The 12400-nt window shown below is 40.4% G+C and overlaps 1 protein-coding gene across 1 annotated transcript in view; it reads right to left on the bottom strand.

Annotated features, from left to right (window-relative positions):
- Positions 1-3027: 3027 nt before the first annotated feature.
- Positions 3028-12400, bottom strand: part of RIT2 (Ras-like without CAAX 2) — a 122856-nt gene continuing 113483 nt past the window's right edge. The window contains exon 5 of the mRNA XM_009868623.1: positions 3028-3255. Coding sequence (XP_009866925.1) covers positions 3028-3255 — 228 coding nt within the window. The remainder of the gene's footprint in view (positions 3256-12400) is intronic.

Raw genomic sequence — 12400 nt, 5'->3', positions numbered from 1 at the left:
CCACTGTCCCTGTCGCTGACAAAGATGTTAATCAAGACTGGTCCCTGTACTGATCTTTGAGGGACTCCGCTTGTCACTGGCTTCCATTTGGACATGGACCCATTAACTCTTTTGGTGTGGCCATCAAGTCAGTTCTTTATGCACTGAATTGTCCACCTATCAACTTGGAGACTAGGATGTTGTGCAGGACAATGTCAAATGCTTTGTTCAGGTCTTGAGACGTCATGCTCAAATTTTGTATGATCAAAGTGAAGTGAGATAAGTACAGATGCTTCTGCCCAATGCATATTCAGAGGGCTCAGATTTCTCATGGAAAATGTAACAGAAGGTCCTCAGAGGGTATGATACTCATTCTTTTTCAGACTGACCTAGCATCAAATATCTTTTAATATGCAGTGTGTAGGAGTAGGTTCTAGAGGCCCTAGTAATCTGGAGATTTCATGGGCTTGATACACCTGAAAATATAATTGTGTAAACCGTGTCTGTACTATTAATTTGAACATACCCTGATAGGCACCCAAGCACATCTATACTTCTAAATTGTTGAAATGATCCGTAGCTTGGTTTCTGGCCCTGGCAGAATACCACTTTTTTAATCAGTCGTTGAGCATGGTGCAGAACCTAACATAGTCCAGGGACCACTTGCAACAGCAGCTTGTGTGTGGTAACCCTGCTGTGAAGCCTAAGAGAGTGTAACAGTATGGAAAGATGTTTCTCCATGCCAGATGACTTAAATGTTAGAAAATGGACCTGTTTAATATATGAATCCGTTTAAGGCTTAATCTTAGGCTATTATTTACACAATATTTTCTGTCTTGCAAACTGACTTGAAGAAAAGTATCCCTAAAATTACAGAGCCAAGCCAGTGTTGATATAATATGGCCCTAACTAGAGTGGCTAACATGACGTAATAACCAATACCAAATGGTTTTCAATCAACTCAAAGCTTAAGCATCCTCCTGAAAAAAGATCAATGAGCTTCCCTTAAGGTTTCTCAGGATAGTAATTTCTGTAGTCTCTTAAACATGGAACAACTACTTCATTCTCCTTTATGCAGTGTGCAGTATTGGAACAGTCACAGATGTTTCCCCTTGTTATTTATTGTCTCATGGTTGCCATCTGTTCAGTGCAGCCTCCCGTTGTCTCTCCACCAACATTTAGCTCATAAACTCTTTGGACAAGCACATCTCTCTGTCTCTAGGAAGCTTGACCTAAAATCTCTGTGGCACTACAACTGAAATAATTATAATAATTTCAGTAGTATAAATGCAGCCTTCAGCTGTTGGAGGCGGAAAACAGAAAATTAATCTTAAACACATGCATGTGTTTTCCTTTCTCTGAAATAAACTTTTCAAAATAGAAATATAACTACCTATTACCTAACTATATAAAGTAGAACTTTTCATTGAAAATTTTTGACAAGTCAACAAGATATCACTGGATTTTCTTGAAAGGAAGGGAAAGTGGAGAACAAAGCATCTGTTTTCAATGAACGGAAATTCTTCATGAAACCACAACCTTTTCAAGTTTAACGGAGAAAAACAAGCCAACTGCTCCCCAGACCATCCAAAGTATGGTTAGTTGAAACCCTGCAAAACAGCTAAAGAAGGAAATTGAAGAAATGAATCTTTACTAGTAAACTTGCATGTTCCTGTAGTAATATCAAATCTTACTCTGGAACAGGCAGACACAAATGACACTGACTACTAGTATGGTTTCATGGAAATCACGATATTTATTTTTTGACAAAACATATGCAAGTTTCAGTTGTAAAATTTATAAATAAAGTCAATCTTGGGACAGGGGGAAGGCCAGTGAGACTCTACTTCAGGCCAGATTTAAAAAGGAATATTTAAAATACCTGTCCAACTGATCAATCAAAAGATTCACTTGGATGGTCAAGGACTGTAAAAGATGATGACTCACCTGATACATTCTCTAGTAACTTTAAGGTAGAATGCTATATCACATGTGTGTTATTATATGCTGGAACAGAGAGGCACCATTCTAGGGAAGGTTCTGGTATGCATCATAGAGACAGTGCCTTTGTGAGCTCCTTAGTGGGACATAGGAGTATGGTCAATGTTGAAACACTGCAACAGGTTCCCCAGAGAGATGGCAAGTGACTCTTCTCTGGAAACATTCCAGGTCAGGTTGGATGGGGCTCTGAGCAACCTGGTCTAGTGGAAGGTGATCCTGCTCACTGCAGGGAGGTTGGAATAGATGACTTTTAAAGGTCCTTTTGAACCTAAACTACTCTACAATTATAATGCAGTGCATGTTTGTGGGACACGGCACCTCTGTCAGTCAGTCCTGGTGAGTCCTCATAGGAGAGAGAGCAACAGCCCTGAAGCCTCTGCATGGCTGGTGCATGACAGATATTAGGTTTTCCAACCCGTTCTGCTAAATGGAACAGACACAATGAGGATAAGACTCTACAGGGTCAAAATCAGGAGCCCTCAGCCTTTCCTTTGGGCAAGGTTCACACACACAGATTCCCACACAGACATAGGTGAGCTGTCTGTGGTGAGCACAGTCTAACCCTAAACCTACGCATGAATGCAAAGCTAAAGGTGAAGGTCAAATCCTGAAGTCCTTGAGCAGTCAAAATGTCCATTGAAATGTTATTAATTCCTGGGGTAGTGAAATGATCCGTGTATGTAGAGAAGAGACAACAAGTGTTTCCCTTTTCCTAGAGCTGGTGGAGGCTGATTCTGCCTTGTATTCTGGCTTAACTCCTAACATTTGAAAAACAGCCAAGGACCACAGGTAAAAAACAAAACAAAACAAAACCCACAGTATTTTCTCCACTTAGATTTGCAGAGAAGAGAGGGTATGTCAAGTGACTTTATAATGCAGAGGAGCCTTAGGGCAATCATGAAGTGGGCTTTTAAGCAGGTATTTCTGCATGAGAACTGAAAGGAACTCCAGGACCTGGTCTGGAAGATGCTGTGTCAATGCTGCGTTTTTGAACTATTACAGGTTTTTATGGTCAGCTCCTGATGGGTGGCTTGTGGGGAATTACCATCAGGTTGTACTTTCCTTTTTTTTCTTCAGAGATCCTTTCAGTTTCCTCCAGAGACTGTCTTTCTTCTTCGTCTTCTTCTCTACCATGGGCAGTGTGGACTCTTTCCTTCGGATTTCCCTCACTAGTCTGTGAAAGACATCATCAATGTAGAAACGGAGGGCAGCTGAAGTCTCAAAAAAGGAGCAAGAGTATTCTCTGGCTAAGCTCATTCCTTCTTCAGTCGAGACCTACATGGAAAAGAAAAGTCCATAAATACTGTCTAATCCACAAAGCATGAATCATCACGAGAACATTACAGTGAATTTTGTCTGACTTTTTGGATACTGCAAATCCCTGACCTTGAATTTTACAAGGTCAATTTTACAAATATTCTAACTGTACCTTCCAGAGGAGATTAACGGGTGAAGGTGACAGACTGAATCCATGAGATGTCTGAACAGAGCATACTGGCTATAATCATGTGCTAAGGTATACTATCTCCCTAATGGTGATGCATCATTTTTTCCATGTGTTTCCTATTTTTAGTTCAGTGATCCTCTAGTTTGATAGTGCTGATACCTCTATTCCATAGACTGGAATGGATGGCAACAAAGTCTTACACAGAATTAAGGTCCTAAATAATCCCTGTCCAGCATTAACCTAATCCTGGAGGCAACCTGACCCTTTAAGCACACCAGCTTTCACACACTATGATTTTTTCAGTCACATTAATTTCTGAGCACACCTTTAAGTGTTTTGGTCTTGGCAGGCCTGTAATCCTACCACTGAGCTCACTCTTGAGCTGTACAAAGATCCAAAATCTATCTGATTTTCAGCTCATCTTCCCGAAGTAGCCTTATGCGCTTATTCTCACAGAACATGGGGGAAATGTATCAGTATTTTAAGCAACTGTAAGAGAATGAATCACCATGAATCTAGAAGGAATCAAGGCAGCTCGTTTTTTAATTTACCTAAATTTTGAAACAGAAGTCTTATTTGTCAAATTTCTGTACCAGTTATCTCTTGATATTCACCTGCCAGCCTAGTAAAAGGAAAAGTGCTTAGTATGATGACTAATATTTGGTTTAAACAGAGTTTAAGTGCTTATAATAAGTAGTACCATTCTGATATTTAAGGGGTTTTTTTTGCACTTTAGGAGTTCATTGAGTAACACGTAACAAGTCTACAGCGAAACAAGAAATAAACTCTAGGAGCTTCTGAATGTTAAACTTGCTTTTCAACCAGTCTGTCTTTCCTTTTCAGTATTTGAACGTAAAACTGCATGAATGAACTCTACAGTGTGTATTCAAATTATTAGTGAGAAATTCCAGCCTTTGCTTTTTTTGTATTTGGTTATCATGATTTATTCAAGTAACTTTCCAACCATCTGGATAAAAAGACGGAAAAAGAGTAGCTTGAAACATCTTGGTTAAAGGCTACATAATAGCCAATGAAAAATCTCAATCACTACTATCCACCACAAGAATAATCCTGGAGTGTTTTTTGCTTATTTCTGTGTTAGTGCATCCCTAAGGTAATTTATATTTATTAGGGAATAAACCCTCATGTTTCAAGACACAAACAAACTCTAGCATACCTACTGTGAGGATTTTTTTTTGCATCTGTCTGTAAAGCTGGGGACAGTGGGAAATAGAATTTGGGAAGAAGCAGAAAATCTGTTCATTCCAGCCTGGTAGTAAATTTGCACTGAGCGTGTAGCTGCATAACACAGACCATAAAATTCCTCGCCATCACCTTCACACTGAGTCACAAACTTTGTAACGTTAGTAGGTTCATTGTTACAGGTATAATCTTAGTTGCAGGGAGGTTGTTTGCCAACCTGAATAATACACACAGACACAATGAAAGATTGTTGCCACTTCCCAACTGCCGTAATTGCCAACCTTTAGCAAGGGGAGACGGGTAGCAATCTGGTCCTTGTTTTTCTCTGGGCAGCTGTGTAAGCAAAATGTGTGATTCAATATGTCTATTGGGCACCATTGAGAAATTGATAGTCTGGATAGAATATTATTTTGGTCTATTTTGGACTTTACAATCTTTTTTTTTTTCCCCTTGCTATGCCATGTTTGAGCGGAAGGAGGATTTTAATTTTATTTTATTTTCTTAAAGACACTGCACGTTTGAGCAAATGATTACACAGAGCTGCAGTTTAAGTAAAGATTTTATTCATTCATTGCATAAAAAGGGAAGAAAAATGCACATAAAATGCACATTCTTATGTTAAAGAATGGTAAGGTCATAAATACAATTAAGCTGCAAGCACAGCAATACTCAAATATTAAAAAATGCCCTTTCTTTCATTCTGTGATTTTCTTGTCACTGCCCATTTAATTCCTCTTTTGTTCCACTCTTTCTTTTTTCCTTTTTTTTTTTGTGTGTGTGTGTATGTACATTTTCTACACTCAAAACGATATTTTCTCCCACCTGCAAGGAAGAACTACAGGGAAGACATGTTATGCTCCATAATGAAACAATACTGCTAAGAGCTGCGAAAACTGGAAAATACTCAAGAGAAATAAAGTGTGCTAAAAAGCTTTCTTTCAGTCTCTGTGTAGCTGGAGGTTCTCAACTTAGACAAATTTGGCTGCATTTCTATAAAAAGCATCAAAAGTTTGAGTTTGGACTCTAATTTCCTACCAAATCACTGAGACAACATTAAAGTTATTAATGGCACTAGTTCATTACAAAGCATGGTATTTTTCTTCAGCCTTGCCCTCAGGAACTGATTAACTGCTCTGGTGAAATTTTATGAATTAATTCAGCATAAGGAGGACACCTGGCACAAACAGTTTGAAGACATTTAGATAAAGGTTTTCAGCTAAATGCTGGAAACAGGATTTTCTGAAATCTAATGCAGTCATAATTACCATTACTGCTTCCAGCATCAATGAAAATATCGCTACAGCAACTTAATTAATCTGTTTGCTGAAGAAACTGTAAATAGAAAGAGACGTCTAGAGAAAAAAAAATACATTTATTTCTTTTAGTTCATAATTTACTCAAGAGGCTAGACACCAATGGAATGAGAAATAAGGGATAAAGCCCTTGATGAGCTCACTGACGCCTACATAATTCCAGGGATTTACCTTGTTCCCATCTTATCACTAGAAGAAAAACTATATCATAGAAATCCATTCCAGATCTGCACGGCTTAGGACTTGCTGACAAATTGCAGTTTCCGCAGGTCTGTATCAGCAGAAGATATGATCTGCGTGACATGGACTGGCAGGTCAGGGAGTGAGGTCATTCTGTTGAACATATGTCTGGGAAGCAGAGCTTTATATCTCATCTTTAAAGTAATCCTCCGTGATTGAATCCAGCATTGTTTCCCAGAGCATAATTCTGGTTATATTGATTCCAATTTAGCTCGTTTCGTTGCTGGTGAACCTCGAGAAGCGAATGAAGGTGGGAGACTTATGAAGTGAATCATATCAATCATGGAATGGTCTAGGCTGGAAGGGACCTTAGAGGTCATTTTAATCCAGCCTCCCTGTTGCCAGGGACGCCACCTCTCAACTGGATCAGCCAACACATGGGGACCAAATGGGATTCGAACCCATGACCTCGGCGTTGTCATTGCCCTGTTCAACCGACTGAGGTAACCAGCCCCCTAAAGATAATGAAAATTTGAGAGCTGGAAGAAGCTTCCTGAATTTGATCCAAACTTTAAAAACTGTGATTGTCTCTGTGGAGTTCGGATCAAGACTTAAAAAAGCAGAATATGAAGCGTGCAGTGTAACCAAAGAGAAAGATCCTCCAGATGATCAAGTCCTAAAAGTGAGTAACAAAACTTCATGAATGTAATTGTCTGAGACCTAGGAAAAGGGTCTTTTCATGTCTTCCTCACAAAGTCTACAGTTCTGAGTATCAATTTGGGCACATGTGAGTTGAGAAGAGAGATACATCTGTCACAACAACATGTGGACTACACATGAGACTGGAGGCTGAATTTGGGAGTTTTTTATCTCTGGATAGTTCAGGGCAGCTGGAAGGCAGCACAGCTTTCGTATGACAAGACATATTCACTGGCCTTAAACCACATTTTATAGCATTAAGATTCTGTTTGTGGCTTTTACAAACCTCCTTTGGAAAATTACATGTGAGATTAAATGCAATGTTGACAGCCTGTGAAAGCCATGATGGATGAGCTGCCATTTTTAAGACAGCCAGTTCCCCAGTAAGGTCAGCTTCTGTGCAACAGAGAGCAGAGCACAGAGCCACCCGGGCTGGATGGTGGGTGGGAAGCTGCTGGCAATCATTGGACCCCATAGGTAGAACATACAAATATGTGTACCTCAGAAAGAAAGCACAAAGAAACTACACAGATCAATAGTCTACCTCTGCCCTTGCAGTGTCATTAGCGGGAAAATCTCCATGAGAATCAGACTATTTTGTGCTCAGCTTTGTCTCTGTTTTGGACAAGGCAGCAACAGATGCATCCTAAAGCAGATTTCAATGACGGAGACAGCATTAGCTGAGTCAAGAGTATCACCTTGGGTGAGCTAGTGGTAATCTTCATGAAGGAAAGCAGCACATTTCCTCTTATGTATCTCAACCCTGAAACAGCATGACTACCTGAGATCCCTTTTGCAGCTTTCCACCTATGACTGGGACCTCCATGATGCCATAGAGAGGTCTGAAGGCCATGGGCAGAGTAGTAAGGTTTTCAAGGATTCTTCTAAATTTTCTTTACAGATATCCATCCACTCATTAACTTTGCAATGGGAAACAGATAGACAATTATAGATCCAAAAGCTTTGTTCTGCAATTTTTTTATTTTGCTGAAGAGATATGATCTTGATCACTAATCAAAGACAAAAGGGCACACATTGCTCAACTGAGTGCTCATCTAAATCCCACTGAGGCTAAGAGGAGGAATTCCAGTGATTTTTGATCAAGCTCTGTATTTTTTGACAAGCAAAAATTTATATCATAAACAAAAGATAACTGTTTAAGAATATAGGGAATCATAGAAACATAGAATGGCCTAGGCTGGAAGGTACCTTAGAGATCATCTAGTCCAACCTCCGTGTCATGGGCAGGGACACCTCTCAACTAGATCAGGCTACTCAAGGCTCCATCCAACTTGGCCTTGAGCATCTCCAGGGAGGGGGCAGCCACAACATCTCTGGACAATTTATTCCAAAGTCTTGCCACCCTCGTACTGAAGAATTTCTTCCTGAAATCTGATCTAAATCTATTCTCCTTCAACTTAAACCCATTTCCCCTTGTCTCATCAGTGGACACACTTTACAAAATTCCCTCCTCAGCCTTCTTGTAGGTTCTCTTCAGGTATTGGAAGGAAGGAATAAGTATGTTCGGCAGCCCTATTTTCACCACAGTAACTAATAAAAGGAGTAGAAAAAACCATGAGTACTACGTCTAGGAAAGGTCCATGTCCCTGTCTTACCTTTGGAGTTTTGTTGTTTTTTTTCTGTTTCCCAACATATCCCATTCCTGAAAAACAAGGACCAGATGCCAGGTTGTGTATTAACACCTGGATATTACTTTAGAGACAGATAGGCGGTCCAGACGAATCCACACAAATATTTGGACACCTTCCCATCACAGTGTTTTCCATCAGTGTATCACAAGAGACATAATGAGCTTTTTGTACTTGTAATACGCCACAGGAAAAAGTTAGAGAGATCAAAAGTAGCCATAGTTTCCTCAGCTTCTAATAAGCAAATTTGCCAAGAGAAAAGGAGAAAAGTAATCTCATGGGACTAGAAAATGAATGCCAACTCAGACAATAAAAAGTGAAAGAAAAAAAAGCATATTGCTTGTGCTGACGAGAATGTTTATTTTTTTTTAATCCATAATCACGGAGTTTATGCTGAAAGAACTCCCACACAGCACCTGTGAGTTTTGTCATTAATGATCAACAACAAGCAGGACCCACTTATTTTCAGTTCTCTCTGTTTATGACTCTAGGTCCGAGGTACCAGGAAGAAATTAAGTGATCCCTGGCCAACCAGCCCTGACAAGCCTCAGGGACCTACTCAGTAATCTGGACAGGGACAAGCTTGGTATTTTGACAAATGGGACAGGTTCCAGTGAAAACTCAGCTGAGTGTACCTACATTGCTACCTACCTTTCCTAGATCCAAAGGCTGTTGCTGGAAGAATTTGATTCCTGTTTTGAGAAACACATAACCCAATCCAGTAACCCAAAAAGCAGATCTATTATATCTCTGTCATTTTTGACAGTTATTCATTTTTCCCTTGGATCAGTGTTATATCGATAGACATAGTGGCAGAGACTTTCCATAGGCTGGTATAAAGATCTTTCCAAGTGTGAAATGCTATTGTCCAGGTCAAAGCTCGAATACTTGGATGTTACAGCAGTGGCTGGGCTTGAAAATCTGAGCAGAATCAGATAAAACAGAAAAATCAATCTTTCTGTCTTTTTAAGACAAGTAGCACTGTTCTTATTTGTTCACATAATATTTGTCATGGAATATTTCTTTAAAAGAGAAAAAGAATCTTCCAAGCCTTTCACCCTTCTCTTTCCTCAGATATTTACGTTTATAAACTACCTATCATATTCTTACCACTGAGCACTGATATGCCTGAAAAGAGCAGAAAAAACAAGATCAAGTGGAAATTAATTCAGGCTGCAAGAAATGTTGAAGACTAGGCTTTCTGAGCAACCAGTGTTTCTTCTCTGTGACCAGACATTCAATATGAATTCTTCTGGTCTAAATAAATGCACAGTAAACGAAAAAGTAAAAAAAAACCCTTTGGTGTTAAAATCTCGTTTCCATCTCCCTCAACACAAACCTTCTGTTTTGCTACAGAATTTTAAATGAATTTTGAAGGAGTTAGTGCTTACAAATATTATGTTGAAACTTCTCCTTCTGCGAACATGAATATTTCAACCTTTATGTACGATCACTTACATGGATGTATACAGTGGAGTTATCAGTTTGATTTGGCTGAGATTCCACTAGAATTCCCAGATACTTTCTGCTGACACAACCAGCATTATTCTTTCAACAAAATATGCATCTTATTTTTTAACTCAGTCCTTGGGGAAGCAGATACCTCCAGCAAATGATTAACAGGCTGCAGAAACATGAGAGAATTTCTTAACACCATCATTCTTAAATCCATTTGGAAGTCTTCAGAAGTAATTAGTTGAGCAATCCTCACTCTGACTTCATGGCAGGCAATTCTGCAGCTTTTCTAATTTTCTGGATTACAAATCTAGATAAAAGCTGCCCTACAATTAATAATTATTGAGAGGGTACTGTAATTTGTTCTGTTCTTCCTCCCTTCTCCACAGAGTTACATGAAAGCTGATATCTTATAAGAATTTTCCATGCTTTCTTTCTTGCTTTGCCAACTTGTGATACTTTTTACTGGTTTCACACTGAAGAATTATTGGTGACCAGAGGATGTCTAGCATGAGTGGACATGAGTGTAGACAAAATTTGGAAACTGGGCCAAGGAGAAGATGTAGTCTTGCTGTGTGAACTTATGCTCTGACAGACTGTATAGGTTGGAAATAACTCCTTGCACAGTACTATACCTCCCATGTACTCAGTTGTTCCAAAGCCTGAAGGCACCTGCATTACAGAGGCTGCATTACAGAGGAAGGATACCTGCATTACAGAGGAAGGACAGGAAGGAAAATGCAGTTTTAAAAATGCAGGAAATAACAGGATTGTCTGTGGCTTTTGTGACAAGGTTTATTTTTAGGGGATAGGGAATAGAGAGCATGAAATTTGCTCTTTCTTTTTTAAAAAGGAAAACCGTGTAAGAGTTTTAAGAAATTTAAATTTCTAGAGGAAAACAGAGAGATTCCATCTCTAAGCCTTCTAGCCTACGCCATTCTATGATTTTATGATTCCATGATTCATCTGTCCCAAACTGCGCACTTCTCACTTGGCTAGTCACTAAGGTAGGTCGTAGAATCATAGAATTGTCAGGGTTGGAAGAGACCTTAAAGATTATCTAGTTCCAACCCCCCTGCCATGGGCAGGGACATCCCCCACTAGATCAGACTGCTCAGAGCCCCATCCAGCCTGGCCTTAAAAACTCCCAGGGATGGGTCTTCCACCCTCTCTCTGGGCAACCTGTGCCAGGGTCTCACCACCCTCATGGGGAAGAACTTCTTCCTAACTCCCAATCTGAATCGACCCATCTCCAGCTTCAATCCATTCCCTCTAGTCCTGTCACTGGCCGACATCCTAACAAGCCCTGCCCCTGCCCCTCCCCGACCCCCAAAAAAGCCCCTCACCAGCTTTCTTGTAGCTCCCTTGAGATACTGGAAGCCACAATAAGGTCTCCTCAGAGCCTCCTTTTCTGCAGACTGAACAGCCCCAACTCCCTCAGTCTGTCTTCATAGGAGAGATGCTCCAGCCCTCTGAACATCCTCTTGGCCCTTCTCTGGACACGGTCCGGCACATCCAGACCGTTCTTGTGCTGTGGGCTCCAGAACTGGACGCAGCACTCCAGGTGGGGTCTCACGAGAGCGGAGTAAAGGGGGAGAGTCACCTCCCTCGACGTTTTGGCCATGCACCTCTTGATGCAGCCCAGGACACGATTGGCTTTCTGGGCTGCAAGTGCCACTGATGGCTCATGTTGAGCTTCTCGTCCACCAGTACCCCCAAGTTCTTTTCTTCAGGGCTGCTCTCAAGCCAGTCACTGCCCAGCCTATATCAGTGCTTGGGATTGCCCCAACCCAGATGGCAGACCTTGCACTTGGTCTTGTTGAACTTCATGATGTCAGCCTGGGCCCACCTGTCCAACCTGTCCAGATCCCTCTGGATGGCATTCCTACCCTCCAGAGTGTCACCTGTTCCACACAGCTTGGTGTCCTCAGCAGACTTGCTGAGGGTACACTCAATGCCACTGTCCTTGTCACTGACAAAGATGTTAAACAAGACTGGTCCCAGAAACACTACAGAAACTCTCGATTCTGAGCTTGGAAGAATCATACTCTCATTCAATCCAAGAAAATGCAAATTTTTGGAGGCTGGGAAAATAATCTGATGTAGCATCACCAAACACTCGTTCTTGTGGTTTTCACTATTGTCCACTGTTAGATTAAGACTGACATTTTCTCTGATTTGTTATGGTTATTGCTACACTCACATGAAAACTCTAAGCTAGAGTTAGCTATTTTATTAAATACATTTGTCTCATTCTTTTTCATATTAAAAAAAAAACTAGATTCAATGTTAATTCACATTTGAATAATTTCTGGAGATTTTTTAGTGTCTCTTGTGAGATTACTGCCCAACACTGGTTTCTGGTAGTCTTTCTCCCCAGAAGTAAGAAAAAAACCCCACGATTTGTTTTCTCCCAAACTTTGGATCCACAATATCCTTGTAACACAGGAACTACACTTCCAGTTTATTCCATT

Source organism: Apaloderma vittatum, unplaced genomic scaffold (assembly GCF_000703405.1).
Source record: "Apaloderma vittatum isolate BGI_N311 unplaced genomic scaffold, ASM70340v1 scaffold734, whole genome shotgun sequence".
Classification (NCBI taxonomy): Eukaryota; Metazoa; Chordata; class Aves; order Trogoniformes; family Trogonidae; genus Apaloderma; species Apaloderma vittatum.
The sequence above is the reverse complement of the archived record's forward strand: the minus strand, read 5'-3'. Positions and strand labels throughout refer to the sequence as shown.